Source organism: Pleurodeles waltl, chromosome 2_2 (genome assembly GCF_031143425.1).
Source record: "Pleurodeles waltl isolate 20211129_DDA chromosome 2_2, aPleWal1.hap1.20221129, whole genome shotgun sequence".
Lineage (NCBI taxonomy): Eukaryota > Metazoa > Chordata > Amphibia > Caudata > Salamandridae > Pleurodeles > Pleurodeles waltl.
The window spans coordinates 757,082,187-757,101,840 of record NC_090439.1 but is presented as its reverse complement, the minus strand read 5'-3'; the positions used below and the strand labels follow the sequence as shown (position 1 = coordinate 757,101,840).

At 44.2% G+C, this 19,654-nt stretch overlaps 1 protein-coding gene across 5 annotated transcripts in view; it reads right to left on the bottom strand.

Moving 5' to 3' along the window:
- The window catches only part of HNF4G (hepatocyte nuclear factor 4 gamma), a 423,834-nt gene that overhangs the window by 42,497 nt on the left and 361,683 nt on the right, over nt 1-19,654 (bottom strand). For all 5 annotated transcript variants that reach the window (XM_069220374.1, XM_069220373.1, XM_069220376.1 and 2 more), the window contains one exon: nt 15,341-15,447. In XM_069220374.1, coding sequence (XP_069076475.1) covers nt 15,341-15,447 — 107 coding nt within the window. The remainder of the gene's footprint in view (nt 1-15,340; nt 15,448-19,654) is intronic.

Genomic DNA, 19,654 nt, shown 5'->3' with positions numbered 1-19,654 from the left:
ACAGAGCACTGGCCCTGGGTCTGCTTAGCAGGGCCAATGACACAGTCAGAGTCAGAAACCACCAGTATCAGTCAAACAAAATTATGGTGATTAGGGCAAAAGGATGACTTTCTCACAGTCCCAAAAGATGTGAAGCTATTATGGGGGTCATTCTGACTCCCGCCGGGCGCGGTCACCGCGCGCCCGGCGGGAGCCGCCAAAATACCGTACCGCGGTGGGTATTTTGAGGTTTCCCCTGGGCTGGCGGGCGGCCTCCAAAAGGCTGCCCTCCAGCCCAGGGGAAACCGTCCTTCCCACGATGAATCCGGCTCGTAATCGAGCCGGCGGAGTGGGAAGGTGCGACGGGTGCTGTTGCACCCGTCGCGTATTTCACTGTCTGCCAAGCAGACAGTGAAATACTCGTAGGGGCCCTCTTACGGGGGCCCCTGCAGTGCCCATGCCAGTGGCATGGGCACTGCAGGGGCCCCCAGGGGCCCCGCGACCCCCCTACCGCCATCCGGTTCCCGGCGGGCGGACCGCCGGGAACTGGATGGCGGTAGGGGGGGTCGGAATACCCTCGGCGGCGCAGCTAGCTGCGCCGCCTTGGAGGATTCAAAGGGGCGGCGGTACACTGGCGGGAGACCGCCAGTGTTGCCGGTCTGACCGCGGCTTTACCGCCGCGGTCAGAATGCCCTGCGGGGCACCGCCGGCCTGTCGGCGGTGCTCCCGCCGACCCTGGCCCCGGCGGTCTAAGACCGCCGGGGTCAGAATGACCCCCTATATCTCTTGCCAGATTTCATACTCAGGGAGTGTCATTAGGAAAGACACTGATTTAGTACTGCCATAAATCTTTTAACATACCCCAGGACATATGGCTGAAAATGGCCTAACACTGAAGACTTATCTACCTTTGCTGCAACCTTTTCCACTAGCAGATAGCTAGAAGATACCTTCACTGTCAGTGATTGGTGAATGTTCTATATTTCCCTCAAAATAGCATGAAATTGATTCACACAATTCTAAAAAGAGCGTAATCCCTGTAATTGAGTTAAGAGGATAAAAAAGGTTTTACTACTCCAAGTACCTATTTCACTGAGTTTTCCAACAGTATGACCTGGGCGTAATAAGCTGCTTTGTCTCTCACACAAGGAGATTTAGGGCCTCATTACAACCCTTGCGGTCAACGCCGCGGTCATAATATGGCGATTCGTACTGCGGCGGTACGAATCACCATATTATGACTGTTAGACCTGACATGCCTTGGGGTGGTCACCCCTAACTTTTGGCCTGCCTCTCTCCACTTTTTTGACTCTTTTTTTGCTGGCTTTTAGACTCTGCGCACTTTTCCACTGCTAACCAGTGCTAAAGTGCATATGCTCTCTCCCTTTAAACATGGTAACTTTGGATCATACCCAATTGGACTATTTAATATACTTATAAGTCCCTAGTAATGTGCACTGTATGTGCCTAGGGCCTGTAGATTAAATGCTAGTAGTGGGCCTGCAGCACTGGTTGTGCCACCCACTCAAGTGGCCCCTTTACCTTGTCCCAGGCCTGCCATTGCAAGGCCTGTGTGTGCAGTTTCACTGTCACTTCGACTTGCCATTTAAAAGTACTTGCCAAGCCTAAAGATCCCCTTTTTCTACACATACGTCACCTCTAATGTGTGCCCTAGGGAACCCCTAGAGCAGGGTGCTGTGTGGGTAAAAGGCAGGACATGTACCTGTGTAATTTACATGTCCTGGTAGTGTAAAACTCCTAAATTCGTTTTTACACTGCTGTGAGGCCTGCTCCCTTCATAGGCTAACATTGGGGCTGCCCTCATACATTGTTGAAGTGCCAGCTGCTGATCTGAAGGGAGTAGGAAGGTCATATTTAGTATGGCCAGAATGGTAATACAAAATCCTGCTGACTGGTGAAGATGGATTTAATATTACTATTTGAGAAATGCCACTTTTAGAAAGTGAGCATTTCTCTGCACTTAAATGTTTCTGTGCCTTACAATCCACGTCTGGCTAGGTTTAGTTGACAGCTCCTTGTGCATCCACTCAGACACACCCCAAACACAGGGTACTCAGCCTCACTTGCATACATCTGCATTTTGAATGGGTCTTCCTGGGCTGGGAGGGTGGAGGGCCTACTATGACACAAAGGACTGCCACACACCCTACTGGGACCCTGGCAGACAGGATTAAACTGAAAGGTGACCTGGTGCACTTCTAAGCCACTCTTTGAAGTCGCCCCCACTTCAAAGGCACATTTGGGTATAAAACAGGGCCTCTGCCCTACCACCTCAGACACTTGCTGGAGAAGACACCTGAACCAGAACCTACATCCTGCCAAGAAAAACTGCCTGGCTGCTCAAAGGACTCACCTGTCTGCTTTCTACAAAGGACTGCTGCCTTGCTGTTGGCCTGCTGCCTTGCTAAACTCTTATCTGGCTGTAAAAGTGCTCTCCAAGGGCTTGGATAGAGCTTGCCTCCTGTTTTCTGAAGTCTCAGGACCAAAAAGACTTCTTTCCTTCCACTGGACGCCGTGTGCGCTGAAAAATTTGACACAGCTTGTTCCACAGTGAGAAATTCACTGCACGCCGAACCGGAAAGACGCCGCTCGACACGACACCTACGGTGCGACCGGAACTTCGACGCACAGCCTCTCCTGGACAACGCCACCCGACTTCCAGAGAGAAAATCGACACGACGCCTGCCGTGAGGAAGAAAATTCCATGCACAGCTCCCTGGAACGACGCGCAGCCGGTTAACAAGTCTAGGATTCCATGCACAGACCCTGGGACATCTGGTAATCCCGCGAACCATAGAAGGAGTCGGCCCGCGTGCCGGAAAACGACGCACGTCTTCCCCGAGTGAAAAATAATGACGCAAGTCCGTGTGTGAAGGGGCGAAACTGACGCACACACCATTTTTCTTCCCACAGAATGACGCACGTCTCCCCGTGTGAAAAATAACTACGCAAGTCCGTGTGTGAAGGGGCGAAACCAACGCACACACCATTTTTCCACGCATCTCCTCTTCTGCGGCCCTCTGCGGAGATTTTCCACTCCAAACCAGGTACTTTGTGCTTGAAAGAGAATTTGTTTGCTTTTTAAAGACTTAAGACACTTTATATCACCTTTCAGTGATATTTCTACAAATTCTTATTGCATCTTTTATTGTGTTGATCTACAATATCCAGATAAATATTCTACATTTTTCTAAACACTGTATGGTGTATTTTTGTGGTGCTATATGGTGTTATTGTATGATTTATTGCACAAATACTTTACACATTGCCTTCTAAGTTAAGCCTGACTGCTCGTTCCAAGCTACCAGAGGGTTGGCACAGGATAATTTGGATTGTGTGTGACTTACCCAGACTAGAGTGAGGGTTCTTGCTTGGACAGAGGGTAACCTGACTGCCAACCAAAAACCCCATTTCTAACAATGACCAAAACCGCCGGGACCGGCGGTTTACCGCCATGGATGTACCGGCGGTCAGAATCCGCAGCAGCGCTGCTCTGGGGATTTTGACTCCCCTTACCGCCAGCCTGTCCATGGCGGTAAACACCGCCATGGAAAGGCTGATGGTAAGGGGAGTCGCGAGGCCCCTGGGGGCCCCTGCACTGCCCATGCACTTGACATGGGCAGTGCAGGGGCCCCCAGGCACAGCCCCGTCGCGATTTTCACTGTCTGCCAGGCAGACAGTGAAAAGCGCGATGGGTGCTACTGCACCCGCCGCACCGCCACATTGCTGCCGGCTCCAACTCTGTTTCCGACCACTGGCCCAGCTGGGATGTTGTAGTGCGGCCAGCAGGTTTGCGGCTGCATAGGCGGCCATTAGGCGGTTCAACCTTGGCGGGCGGTGAAATGAGGGCCTTAGTGTTTTTATTCAGAAGAATATGCCAATTTAGAATCCAATCCTCTAGTGCCTCTATAAGGCTTTACAGCAGTGTTTTACTGCTGCAAGTCTGCAGAGTACCACGGGGTTGTAGCAGAAGCCCTTTTATGGAACATCTCTTCCACTGGCGCTACAGAATCTAAAGCTGGAACAGTTTGATCCTTAAACTGATGACATTCATCTCTGTGTCAGTGTTAGCTTTACTGCAATTCTGTCCACAAATCTCTTTTAAAAGTTGAAGTGTGATTCTAGACCACAGGCATATAGACTTGTTTCTGCCCACCTTAGATGTTTGTGGCGTCTTTATAAGCACCATTGAATGCCACAAAATATCCCTCAGTGATCAGTCTAGAGAAAGGCTGCCAGGATATCAGTGATAAAGCTGTCAGATGAGGAGAAAATTCTGTCTAACATATGACAACTGGGTATGTAGGTCACTGGATTATTTGATTCGGAGTTAAGGGTGTCAGTTAAAGCTGCAACTTCAGGCTTAACCTCTGCCTGCAGTCACAATAAAAATCAGCCAGCACAAAAAGGTCCTTATATTTACCTAGCATAAAGGCATTATTTGAAACTAGGTCAGCCAAGGCATTACAAATATTAGCTAAAGTTCCGGGAGTATGAAAAACATGAAGCTCCATTATAGAGGTTGTATACGTGGACATGTTGTTGGCATCCGCCAAGATGCATGCAGGGATGCTGATAAAAGAAAATAAATACTCCTCCTTGAGCTCTGTTTGTGTTCTGATACTGGTACTGACATCTCTTAGGCCAGGAGGTTGCAAAGACAGGGATTGCAAAAACCAACTGAGGAGTAGCAGATTCTACTCCAATAGCACCTCACCTCAAAAACTGAAAAGCACAAGCAGTTCTGCCACAAACTTCAATTCCGATCTTCAGCACCCACTGCTGAGCTCCAGTACTATGACACACAGGCAGGTCTGCCATACTCTTCTTCAGTACTGACTTACAACACCCAAACACAGTATTTTAGACCAGGACCAGTACATAACACTACAAACTCTTAACTTGTGACTCATACCACCCACCCACTGCTTTTCTAGAACTTGTTCACACATGAAGCTCTCTTATACCGCACTAGCCTGAGGTGCAGCATCCACTCACTTGTTTTCCAATAGTCGTGCACACACGTAGCTCTACTGTATTCCTCATTACTGCATACATCGTCCTTCCATTGTTCTTCTAATACTGGCCCTCATCAACAGCTCTATAATAAACCTAGATCCTGACATGCAGCCTTCACCCGCTGCTCTGTCAGTGCCAGGACCCATACGCAACTATGCCATATGTGCAGTGCCTGCCCACTGCCTGCCCACTGTTTTCTATTACTAGAGCACCCAAGTAGTTCTGCCATAATCCTCAATCCTGACAGGCAACAACTTAACAGTATTGTTCTAGTACTGAGTCCTACAACACCTTTGCCATGCTCCTCTATATGGGTTTGTTGTACTTTTCATATTCCAAATACACATATAAAGTTTAATCTGCAACCTCAACCCAAGTCCTGCTGGGCTGTAAAAAACAAATGTCTCCCTGCCACCAAATATCGAATGAAAACGTTGACAAGTATCTTAGTTTATGGCTCATATGCCTGAATCAGCACAACCTAGAATGAAAGTAAACTAAACAAAATGCATGAAATGTTGTATTTTAAAAACGCATTGTTTCAGCAGCAGCAACAAACTGAATGTGCACTCGAGCGAATAATAAAAGAACAGTGTAAACACTCACTGTGACTGACTCCAAGAAAGCTGCATGCAAGAAAGAAAAAGCATGTGTTCGTCAGCTAGAATGCTTTAAGATACAACTCCTTGTATAGTTCAGGCCAATGGAAGTCAAGGTCAAAATAAACTTTATTTCGGCACCATATGCCATACAAGCACATCAATTCGGAAAGCCTCCTGTTCAAGCATACTCATGCTTGGAACTGTCCAGATCCTTGGAGGACCTTACAGTGTGTTGCTAGGACACACCTTGTTGCAAATTGTAACTGATACAGTGCTAAATAGCATTGCCATGAGCAGCTGCACAGCAAAGTGTCCCTGTTCCTCTATTTCTGGTGCTGTCTTTTTCCTCTTTGAAGCCAGGAATCACAAAGGGCAGTGCCAAGGGTCACACTTGCGAACACGGGTGACCTCCAAAAGGCATCTATTATTACTTATCTTCTACTCTGGGTAAAGGCAAACACTACATTTGACCATTGGAATATTGGAAGCTCTTCTGAAGACAAGGAGTGGTGGTGTTAATAAAGGCTGGTGCAGAGTGGTGGTGCAGACCTTCAGCCCAACATTCCAATGTTCCTCCTTCTTTTTCACCATATCTGATTTACGACATTCTGCCCGCTGTGGGTGGGTTACCTAATAGCATATCAACCCTCTGCCTCTAGCCATACTGGTTGGTAAAAGCCCCATTATGGCCTGTCCAGTGGAGGTTTTAATCTAGCATGCATGGAACCTCGTATGATGCGTGGGCCGTTCTGGTTGAGAAACAACACTACCAGCTGCGGAGGTGATAGGACCGGTCTCCTGTACCTCTGTACATAGTTCAATAAAAAGCATCTATGAGAAGTCCGTTTCTTGTGGATTTGTCCTGCTGCAGGCCCGTTCAGCATGCAGCTAGAGCCTATAACTCAGGAAGAGAGCCTTCAACAACTGTACTAGACCTTGCAGTTGGTATAATTGCATATTAAGGCAAAGACGTATTGTATTTAAGGTATTTAACAGTAATGAATGCATTGGTGTGGCCTACTAACACAAGAACAAATTAAGATAAAATTAGTTTTTGCGTGATGCTACGATTACAAGCCATTTGTAACATAATTTTTACCTTATTTCTTCATAAAGTGCATGCTAAAAACAAAAACAGACAAAAAAGAAACAGTCCAAAGTCTTATCTAGACAAAATGTTTCAATCGATGGGAAAAAACATACTGAGTGAATCATATTTCCCATTTGGCTGACACTGTCCTTGATGGGAGCAGGGCATTGTATGTGACCTTAAAGGTGCAATCAAATTTAGAACTGAAAATGCCAAACCTATCAGGCAGCATATCAACCATAAATTAGAATTGCCTCATATGAATACACACACCACCCTTATACAGGTTTGCTTCCAACCTATGAAAAACCTTCGACCTAACGTTTTATTACTAGGACACGAATATCTCTGTTCCTCAATTGAACATATTTTGCAGCGCGTCATAGAAGACGAGTGACGAATATATATATATATATATATATATATATATATATATATATATATATATATATATATATATTTATATTTGCAACAGAGGGATTGTCAATTTCAGAAATGACAGTTTAAATAAACCCGGAATGTTTTGTGGACAATCACAACTTGAACAGCTGGACTGTGAAATAAATAAATACGTATATTAGCAGTCAAACTGGTCAGCAGAGGACAAATGAATGGCTTTACCCACTCAAGCATGGGCCCTTTGTTATTATGGAGTGCAGAACATGAAATGTACAAAAATAGGGCAGTAGTAGCCACGTTTGTAAAAGTGGTGAAAGATTGCATTTTAAAGGGACAGGGTTTCGGATTTTTCGTATATATGGATGGAGTCCACGTGCAGATAGATATATAATGTCCTTTTGATGTGATGGGAGGCAGGCAGCATCCTCCGTAGGAAACAGTGCTCGCAGTCATATTAGGGCTGGAAGAAAAATGGAAGTCAAAAGACAACAGCGAAAATTTAACAAGCAACACTACCGTGTTGATGAGTTGCAACAAAATGGAATTGAATGAGCACAAATGCTGGGAAGCGCTCGAGCCATCGCAGGCGTTTTACGAAAAATCATCACATGCTCGTAGACCTAGATGTGGACCAGTCATGTATATATATTTCTCAACACGAAGGGATACAATGACCAAGGCAAGTGTGACCGATGTGGACGCGATATGAAGAAATGAGAAAAGTTAATGGGCCATCACATGGTGTGTGAGAAAAATGTAGCAGCAAGATAGATCACTACATTAAGAATACATGTAAAAAATGGAAGAGAAAAGCGCTGCACAAAAGTAAAATAGCTCAAATAAAAACACCGCAAAATGCATTTAGTGAGACAGTTATGCTTTTAACCATAGAGTAACAGAATGAGCCAGTCATGCTCGTTTTCAAACTGAGGTTACAGTTTCCATAGCTAGTGTGATTAAAACTGTCCATTTTAAGTACTGATTTTGTGAAATACATTTCTACATGGATATATTTATTGTTCTTGTTTATTTTCTTAGGTGGGGTTAGTAGAGAATATTTATGATGAATCCATGAGTTTTATTTTTCTCTTCTGAAATTTTCACTCATTAGTATTAAGCTCCTCACAGGGGCGCATCTTCAGGGGGTGTTTGGGGTACTACACTCCCCTAATAGATGTATTTTGTGAAAAATAGTTGAGTACAGGAGCTTTCACTCGATACAGTGAGGTGTCTGTCGGATTTCACTATGATTTTTACACACAGGCAAAAAGGCACACACACCCTCCCTCTTTATGAAGGCGTCATAAACGTTGATCAGTTCACAAGCCTTGTCTAATGTATTTTAACATTATGTGCCAACGTGATTTTTGGGAAATCAGAAGCGCACAACCCCCTTCCCCCAATCGTACTCACCAAGCTGCGCCCTGGCTCCTCTGTTGCTGTGGCAGCAGGAAAAAATGTTTCTAGCTACTGTAAAGTTGAAAAGGGTAAACATCTATAAGGTAGCCAGGTATGGACAACACACTTGGAACTGCAACAACAGTCCACTATCGCCAAGTGCGCTGCATTTTCTTTTTTGAAGCATCATTTTCTACACTATTTTATGTGCAACTTTCCACTTGTTTTTTTTTTTCAAATAAGCAAATCTCATTAAATAAATTAAACACACGTTGTTTTGCTGTTTTGGAAAATGTGTTAAATTATTTGAACCAAATCTTAAGCCACTTAACATATTACATAAGGGGGGACATACCTATATATTTGTTTATCGGCTCCTTTCCCGGCAAGCCTTCATTGCATCTAGTGATTACCTCTTAAACTGTAATGGGTCATGTTGACAACTCTGCCCTATACTCTGAACATTAGCTTTGTAAGCTGGGAGGCAATAATGTGGGCAACCAAATTCAGTGGCCTGTGCAACATAATTATTGTGATAGATCAAGGTATCACCTCTTGACAGTGTAGCTGTATTCTACAACCTTTTTTGCAGATATATACAAGTACAATTAATCATAAAACCACTCAACAGACGTCGGGTTCTTACCATGAAGCAATGATTTTCACTGCAGCACCTCAAGTTAGGATATTGTTAGGGCAACGCTACAGACAGCTGTAGCTGTCCGTTGGCAAAACCTTTTGATTCCAATATGTCTGGTGTGGCTTTATGCTCAGCCCTATGCTCATACTGAATTACTTTGTTGCCTATCTCAGATAACATACATATTCACAGTACTTTCTGTCACAGGCTGGCCTCTCATACCACTATTAAGACATGTTACTAACTCCGAGTGTACCGATCAAGATTCAAATTACTGACCATTCAGCTGCATACAAGTGTAAGATGTCTGAAATGACTGTATTAGCCAACCAAGCTTTCCTAGCAGAAAATTGCATATTCAAGAGATATGTTTAACTTGCACATATTTATTATTTGAGGTGTGTGCATTACACGTTATATGCAGTTACCTATAGGAGAAATGCCAACAAAATAGTTACAGAATATTTTGTTCTTTTTAGCAATGTGTCTGACCTTGCTCCCACACTTACTGACTAACTTCATTCCCCTCATCCACAGAAGCACAGATCCCACACTTTTGTATGTTCTTCAACTGCTGCGTGAGCATTAGGGCAAACCAAACTGTAAAAAAATAGATGTTTTGTATCTATGCAAAGTACTGGAAAAAGCTATCAACTCACAGCTGCGACAATTCATCATAGACAACAACTCGCTGGACACCTCTCAGTCTGGCTTCTGCAGCAACCACAGCACGGAGACAACTCTTCTTGCAGCCACCGATGACATCCGCACACTCCTCGGCCATGGCCACACTACGGCACTCATACTCCTCAACCCCTCAGCAACCTTCAACACGGTCTCCCACAGCACCTTATGCACCAGCCTCCATGATGCAGGAATCTGCGGAAAAGCCATGCAATGGATTCACTCCTTCCTTTTCAGAGAACAGAGAGTCAGGCTCCCACCCTTTATATCCAAACCAACAGAAGTCAGCTGTGGAGTCCCTCGGGAATCCTCCCTGAGCCCAACACTCTTCAACATCTACATGGCTCCACTTGCAGCCATCGTCAGAGGCCACAGAATGTACATCTTGTCATACACCGATGACACACAACTCAACATATCTCTCACTCAAGACCCGGACAAAGCTAAGAAGAACTTCCACACATGAATGGAAGCCGTCGCCACCTGGATGACAGAGAGCTGCCTCAAGCTCAACTCAGACAAGACCAAGCTCATCATCTTCGGAAACTCCACTTCAGCCTGGGATGACTCCTGGTGGCCCATATCACTCAGCGCCCGTCATCTCCGAATGACTACCCCCACAACCTAGGAATCATCCTAAACTCTTCCCTATGAATGACGTGACAGGTAAATGCAAAAGTAAATCACTTATCATTCCCTAACACTTCTAAGTATGTACAACCAGTGAGGAATCAGATAAAACAGATTAGAAAACTACATTTCCACATATCAAATAGTGTGCAAGAGTCCCTCCAGGAGGCAATAAATGGGTCAAAAAGTGTTGTATGTATGTGTTATACCTGTAAAAGTACTACATATGACAAAACGTATGTCCTTTGCCACATGTACATACGACATAGGCTCTTAGTCACCCATACACATATATCCCACTGTTACACACACATGCATATCCAGCTCCAAAGGCCATGCTCTTACTGACATACATGGCTGCCCGGTCACAGTGCCCCTAGTCAAGGTATTTTGTTCAAACAATAGTAGCTGGTGCTATGGACATTAGGCTTAAAGTCAATGAAGCTGCCATGGGGTGTCTAGTAACGATGAGCGTGTTGCTTGGTCTTCAGTAGCTCACAATGATTTTTCTGAGCAGAAGTAGCTCTCACTACAGAAAAGGTTGGAGACCTCTGCTCTATCTTTTTGTTCTAACAATCTTTTCTAATTAGACCTCACTCTATTTATTTTTTTAATTAACTGAGTCATGTTAGTTTCTTTATTGAGGACTCCTTATTATTATATAAAACCTATAACAAACAGTCTTTCTTCAGTCTGCAATAGTGTACCACTATAGTTTTTTGATTTAATGTACTCTCATTTATAGATTCTATAACTGAGTACCATAGTGTCTGTAGTGCCTGTGATTTACTTTTTAAATTTTCCATCAGGAATTTGTTTAGAGTATGTTTGCCTCCATTTCCTTTAACTGCAGCAGAGCATGTCTATATTGCCTGCATTCTCGCTATTTACAATGTTATTAAATCTGCTTTACTTCATCGAGCTAAAGTGAATTAAATCTCAATGGGCTAAGGAGAGAAAAAGATAATTAATGCAGATGGCCTTAATAACCTCTACATGTTCTGCTCTGATTTTCCTTGAAAATAGGGTGCTATGATGGACAGAGGTTGTCTGTGTTTGCCTGTAAGTAAGGGTGGGGTCAGCTTAGACATTTTCAACTTACCATATTCAGTCTTGGTTTCTCACTGAATTCTCTTTTCCTACTGGATGTGGGTGGCATTCTGCTGTTCATAACAGAATATAAGTAATTATTTTCATATATAGAGGATGTGGGTGGGGTACGGGGAGTTAGAAGAAAAGTTTAACTTATTCTTTGTTGCCCCTTCCCCAAAAAAGGGCTTTCGCCAACCACAACTTTTCAGAAAATGCTTGGAATATGGCTTTGAGGTTTCCAGAGTCACAGAGTAATTCTCTGTTAGACCTGTCATACTTGGTGTGATTTTCCACCAAACCTTTTCCTACAGCTCTAGTGTTTTTTGCATTTAATTTCTGGTGGCATTAGAACGCTGTGTACTTTACCCCTGCTAACCAGTGCTAAAGTGCTTATGTGCTCTCCATGAAACATGGTTCAACTGCCTTACACTTAATTGGCATATTTAATTTACTTATACATCCCTAGTATATGGCACTACATTTAACCAGAGCCTGTACATTAAATGCTACTAGTGGCACTCATTATGCTCCTCACTTAAGTAGCTTTTTAAAACTTGTATCAGGCCTGCCCCTGCAGGTTTAAACTTCCTGTTCGAACCACCAAATCAATCTTTTGCCAAGCCTAAACCTTCCTTTTAAAAAGCTGTAAGTCACTCCGAAGATAGTCCCTAAACAGCACACAGTGCTGGGTGCTTTGCATTTAAAAGGCAGGGCATGTGCTTCTAAGTTTTAAATGTCATGATAATGCAAAACTCCTAAGTTTGTTTTTTATAACACCAAGACATACTGTCCTATTGGCTAACTTTGGGTTCTTTTATTGTGTTTATTAAGTTTTAACTTTCAATTGGGAACAGATAAGAATATCAAGTTTGGACTCAACTGAATTATAATTTGAAATCGTCTTCAATGGTGAAATCGGATTTTATGTCACAACCCTGAAAGTACCACTTTTAGAAAGTTGACATTTTCTTTTCCTAATCAATTTGTAACTGCTGCATGTGTCCTCAGTTGTATGCCTATAAATAGCTTGACATCTGGTCATTGTGTATTCCCCCAGACAGTAAGACAAAGGGGGACTAGGTGTTGGCAGGATGCCCCACTTACACTTCATAGTGCTGCCTCCAGCGCATACACAAATGGACCTGACATCAGTCTTTTATCAGGCCAGACTACTTGGAGCATTGGTAGGGGAAGGGAAGAACTCTTCAGAAGCACATGTGGGAGTAGCCAGGATGTCACCCCTGTAAGAAATTGGGTTTCTGGTTGGCAGAGGTATGCATCTTGTCCAAGAAGGAACCACAATCCTAGCCAGGGTAAGTCACAAACACACCATAGGTAAACCTGTGCTCACCCCCTGATAGCTTGACACAAAGCAGTCAGGCTTAACTTAAGAGGCAATGTGTAGTATTTGTGCAACACTTCAAACAGTAAAACAGTGAAGACACCGCACAAAAGAGACCACACACATGGTTTATAGAACTTAATTTAGGAAATAAACAAGACCAAAACAACAAAAATTCAGTAAGTAGAACTTGTGATATGAATTTATAAATAATAAATGTAAAATGTCACTTAGAAGCAAAAAGTGCCTATCTGGGATATCTGGTCATGCTAGACCGGAGCAAAGTCAAATGTTCAGGTCGACCCCAGTGGAGCGTGGGATGGATACATGGACCTACTTGGGCTCGCTGCGCAAAAGTACCTTCATCTTGGTTGCGTCGACGTAGAGGAAGATGCAGGGTGCAGACTGCAGCCATGCATTGATGTTGATTCCCACAATTGTGGTGATGCATCGTTTTTCTCCACGCAACAACAGTGATGTGTTAAGTCCAAGATGTGGCAGTTCTGAAGGCGATGTGCTGTGGTCCGACCCACACAATGGGGCAAATGGGCCTTTCCTGATCCATGCAATAGGGGCAATGCGCAGGTTCAGATGTGTGCAGCAGTGGAGATTAATTGGTTGTGACTTGAGCAGCACTTTATACCCACTTCCAAGGGCCAAGAACTGGATTGGCACCACTTGGCGGGCAAGACTCACAGTTGGCAGAGTCAAGGTTCTATAGCAGTTGAGTTGGAAGTCCTTTGTGTCCCCAAGACTTCAGAAAACAGGAGGCAAGCCAGAAAGCTCTTGGAGTCACTTTGGTTCTGGGAGGGAGAGATGCAGGTCCAGTCCTTCACATTCCCAGGCAAGGAAGGCAGCAGGTCAGCACAGCAGAGTAGGAGCCCAGCAGAGTGGCTGTACAGCAGTCCTTCTTCCTGTCAGAATATCCACAAGTCCAAAAGTGTACTGATGTGGTGGTGCCAGAGCTCTAGTATTTATACCTAGTTGTGCCTTTGAAGAGGGGGAGGCTTCAAAGAAAGGTCTTTGAAGTGCACAGAGGTCCTCCCTTCCTGCCCTAGCTCCAGACACATGACAGGGAGGGATGAAGCTCTTTGTATGGGAACAGGACACAGACCATTCAGGTGTGTCAGCCCCTCCCACACGTACTGCCCAGGCTAGCCCATCAATCACACCGAAACTCCCTTTGTGTGTGGCTGTGTAGAGGGAATACACAAAGCCCAGCTGTCACCCACCCCAAGCATGTATTTAGAGACAGGCAGAGGCACTAGATGATTTAAAGTAAGGAAATGCTAACTTTCTAAAAGTGGCATTTTCAGAACTGCAATTTAAAATCTGACTTCACTATAAGATGTGAGTTTACAAACTCGAAGAATTTATCTCTTCCAGATTGTGATTTGCATTTATAAAATAATCACAATTTTATCTTTCCTATGGAAAAATAGGCCTTGCTGTAGTAAAAAGCCACTTTGGGAGTTTTTAATTACCAGGAAATGTAAAACTTAAAAGTACATGTCCTGCCTTTTAAAAACATAGCATCCTGTCTTCTGGGTTGTTCATGGCGTACCTTTGGGGTGACCTTTATGTATAAAAAGGCAATGTTTGGGCCTGGCAAAAGGGTTATTTTGGTAGTGTAAAACTACATACACAGGCTCTGCCTTGGCACGTTTAAGACACAGTTAGAGGGCTGCTTAAGTGGATGGCCTAATCGGTGCAGCAGGCCCACAAGTAGCATTTATTTTGCAGGCCCTGAGCACTACTAGTGCACTTTCTTAGGGACTTATAAGCAAAATAAGTATGCCAATTGTGGAAAATCCAATGTTACCGTGTTTTAGAGTACAGAGCACCCGCACTTTAGCACTGGTCAGCTGTGGTAAGGTACGCAAAATTCTAAAAGCCAGCAAAAATGAGTCCGAAAAACAAGGAAGAGGAAGGCAAAAGGTCTTAGGGTGACCCTGCAGAAAAGGCCAGTTCCAACATTGCGTAACCCACCTGCCAAACCTGGAGGATATAATACTTATTTCTGTGCTAAGGAAGAGTGACATAGTGCATGTATGATGAGGTACTGAGTACCTAAACTCACTAGTGGCTGAAAATGCTTTGTTAAGATTGTTAAGCCTGAGTTCAAACAGTGAAGCTGACAAGCAGTCCTTTTCCTTACAATATGCATAAAGTGGATCTTGGGTCCACCGATTTCAACTGTTGGCTTTTTTGGCCAGCTCTCTCATCTGCTGGACGGAGATGATGTCAAGCTAGTGAAGGCTCAGCCCAGAGCAGTATTCATCTCTCACCTACACATGATCTAATTTATGCATTGTCCCAAAAGGTTGTTTTTAAGAAGAGGAGTATGAAAAGAAGAGAACATTACACCGACCAGATAAAAGAGAGTAGGGCTTTAGTTTTCATTGCAACATACAAAAGTCTATTTCCAAAGTGAGCTTCTGTACCTGACGTGAAAGACTCTCAGCTTGCGACAGAGTGTTAATGGAGGGTAGCTTATTGCCCTCCAGGTTGCTCCTTCTTGTGCTGATTCGATCCCTCTCGTTTTGTACAGCTAGAAAATAATGAAAGCATTTAGACGAGTATATACACAGTATTTGTACGTAATGACAGTATCACATATGACAACGGCCAGCTTAAAACATTCTTTTATTGATCCATTTAGAGCCTGGAAGTACATTTCTATAGTTCTAGGTAAATGTTTTTAGTTTAAAGAAACTAAACTGGATTAGATAACTGACTCTCTCTTAAGGAATCATTCTGGGATAGATCGCAAAATATGACTGAGAAAAAAATCACAAATGAAAGAAGTACTGGCCAGTGTAATTGCATACAAACGCATACTGATTTAAAGAGCACAATATTCCCCCAAGAGTCCCCAATGAGAAACTATAAGTGGTACACAGGAAGACAAGAGCAATGAGATGAAAAGAGGCAGAATCTAATCAAGCCATCACCCCCAAGAGTTCTCCATTCAAGGAATGCACTACACACAATGCTAGAGCAATGCAATATTGAGATTTCCATTGAAAACAACGGAGCAGCAGAGGCATATAAAAGCTGAAATAGGACACTGCTCTAAAAATTATAATGCCCTAGTCCACAGCCTCTGCCCCGCTCCCTCTCCCCTGCCTCCCTAGAGTATGTGGATTAGGAAGGGAAAAGCAAGAGGCAGACCCTGTGCAACAGGGCACACAGCGAGCCCCTCCTCTGCACCCCCCAATGGTCACTGGACCCTCAAAGTGAGGGAAGGCATGGACGTCATTTAGGGGTCACCAGGGGTTACATTTGTGATATCTACTTGTCCTTTGCGACCTATGGCACGGCCTTTCAGACTCTTGGCCTCAGAGGTGGCAAAATCAGTGCCAGGGGCACCTCGGGCGTTGGTTGGGGCTCCACTTTCTTTGTTTTCAGTCATTTTTCTTTTTATACTAATGGTGAATAATATCACATTACTCACTATTAGTATAATAAAAAAAGGAGTACAATTAGCTGGAACACGACCTTCCCTGAGTGCTGAAGTAAGTAGGAAAATGCTTTTAAATGTATTTTCTGCATACTTGAGGATAAGAGGGTGTTTATGTAGAGAGAGGATGTGAGTATGTGTGAATATGCATACATGTGTAAGCGTGTGTGTGAGTTAAAGTGAAGTTCAAAGGGGGTGTAATGTCACTTGCGTTACCCCTGGCATTTTGGTGAAATGACGTTCATGAGGGAAGGAAGAAATCTGCTCAGCTACTGTCGCCCTTGGCTCTGCCGAATGATGACAGTTTGACAGAGCCCAAGGTGAAAGGGGTGACAGCTGTGTGCACGCGGGCACAGGTTACATCCAGTCACACACAGCAAAACTTGTGAAAGGCTGAAGTCTCAGGAGTGCAAGGTGCTGGTAACACCCTGCTTTTACCAGGAGACTTTTTTCAATTAAAACATTCTGCCCTAATGGGGTGGAATACTCACATAGCCTTATATCTTGCCGTAGCAGACTGTACAGACCATAAAAGGCTCCGGCCTACAATTCTTCTTCTTATTATTATTATTATTATGAAATGCTATATAGTGCTCAGCCACCCACACGGGGTTTCCCGTCTCTTTAGCAACAGGTAGGGTCTGATCAGATCATGCTGAGCAATACTAACTATAAAATTAAAGAGGGCCTTTAATGGACAATACACCTTGCTACAGTGGGCTATAAGGCTAAGGTAAAGTAGTCTGGATTAGCCTCCTGTGCTGCTTTCTCTGTATATATGACCTTTAGTAGCCAATATACACCCCTATAGTAGGCTACAAGGCAAAAGTCAAAATAGATAAAAATAAAATGTGTGTTTTGGTGTTTTTGAAAAAATGAAAGTGCTGTGCAAAAAAATGCACGTTTTCTTTCTAAAAAATAAATTTGCTGTGCTATGATTGCCTTCTTCCCAGATTTCACAAAAGAAGCAGAGAGGTAAGAAAATATTTTTAATGCAGTATTTGCATTTTTCTAAACTGTATTTCATTTTTCTTATTTTTTGTTGTTTCTATCAACTTGACATTTGTGGAGGAAACAGGTATAAAGTCTATGGGTATGCTGGGGCAAATACACATTCCTGAAAAACAAACTGAATTCAGCAATGAGTAGATTTTTGTTGATTTTTGTAAAGAAACGAATAATTAAATCCAAAACTAATGTAAACAAAAAACTGAAATAGGTGACAATTATTTTGTGTTAAATTTTTGCCCAAGTGACAGATTTACAAAAGTAATACACCATTTTGAGAAAGTGGATTATTAGCTGGGAGATGGTAGTTCCCCTCAAGTAATAAGGTCATTATTCTTGTTAGATCCAGTTGAAGTGTCAACAATTTAAACCTGAACTCAACCATTGGTGCTATGGCACAGTGCAAACAGGTTCAATTAAGAAAATATCTAAAGCATTCAGAGATACCAAAACATTTGAAAATTCCACAACATAACAAAAATACCACTCCAAATTATAATGACGAAGAATCATTTCATGAACACAATGACATAAAAACAACAAAAGTCCAAAAAGGGGTTTCTGAGATATTTATTTTTTATTTTGCCACCAATATCCTCATCTCCTGTTACTCCACTTACTTATCTCCCCAACCCATCTTACCATGGCCACGAGATTCTATCCCTGCAATTTACAGACTCTCCTCTCCCCACTAGATCCTATGACCTGCCTCTCTTACACCACCTTTTATGTTTGCTACGGTTATCTTTTTTTGAAATTAAAAGAGATAGGCAACATCATATGAGGGTACAGTTTAAGGACTCGGACTCTGATGTTAAAATTCTCAGCACATCGATACTATTTCCTAAGCATCCAGTGCTAAACTGCCGTTGCCATAATTTACAAGACAGTCTTGGACGGAAATTTCATGGTCAAAAATGGGAGCGATCCTGTCACCCTAAAATGGGTGGCTTCTGGTCCATAACCTTTGGCGGCCTCTGCAGTGTCCGATATTGGAGCTGATGACGTTTCTGCCATCAGATCTGCTAACTTACCTTGCTCTGCAAATGAGCCACGGAGGTTAAAGGAAGTTGTATGAGACATCCACCTTTTTGGTCTGACGTTCCTTCACTGGTCTCATGTAAATGCTCACTCTGCACATTATGCAAGTTCACATGTTTATCTCTACAGAAATGCTTGATATCATATTCTTTTTTTCCTTATATTCAAATATGTTTAGTGATTCTCTCAATTGCTCCCGCCCGCCACATAATAAAGGGACTTTTGAGAGAATTTGACAAACTCCTTGTACCACTTAAACTTCAGTTGTTCAGGTGTGAGACCACCCTTGCTACCGGGCCACCCCGAAGCGCACCCAAGGGCCCTTCGCCTGCCAGAACTGCAGATTCACCAGCCCACCAAATCACCAACCAGAGAACCCAACCACCTCCACTGCATCCTCCTCAACACCCGCTCCGCTCATAAGCACGCCATCGAACTCTGGGACCTCCTAGACACAACCACCGCCGACGTCGCCTTCCTGACGGAGACCTGGCTAAACACCACCTCAGCACCAGACATCGCCATAGCCATCCCACAGGGCTACAAGATCTCCCGCAGAGACCGCACCAACGGAATGGGAGGGGGAATCGCCATCATCCACAAGGACACCCTTCGAGTCTCGACCAACACCGACGATACCCTCACCACCGCCGAGCACATGCACTTCCAGATCCACACCAACCCCAACACCACCCTCAGAGGAACACTTGTCTACAGACCACCCAGACCACAGTTCAGCGACACCATCGCCGACCTCATCAGCACCCACGCCCTCGCTTCCACGGACTACATCCTCCTCGGGGACCTGAACCTCCACCTCGAGAACAACAATGACACCAACTCCACCGCCCTGATCGAAAACCTCACCAACCTCAGACTCAAACACCTCGTGACAACACCCACTCACGCCGCTGGACACACACTGGACCCCATCTTCTCCACAAGCCCCCGTGTGTCCTTCAGCCACACCACCGAACCTCACTGGACCGACCACAGATGCGTCCACTTCACCTTCAGGAAACCCACCACACACCACTGCACCCAACAGCTACCATGCTGTTGCTGGGGCAAGATCACCAAAGACCAACTGACTACCACCCTCGTACTGAGACCACCCGCCGACCCCACCGACCCACACACTGCCGCCACTAACCTCAAACAGTGGATCAACGACTGCGCCAACACCCTCACCCCTCTCAAGACCTCCACAACCAACCACACCAACAAGAAGGCCGCCTAGTTCACC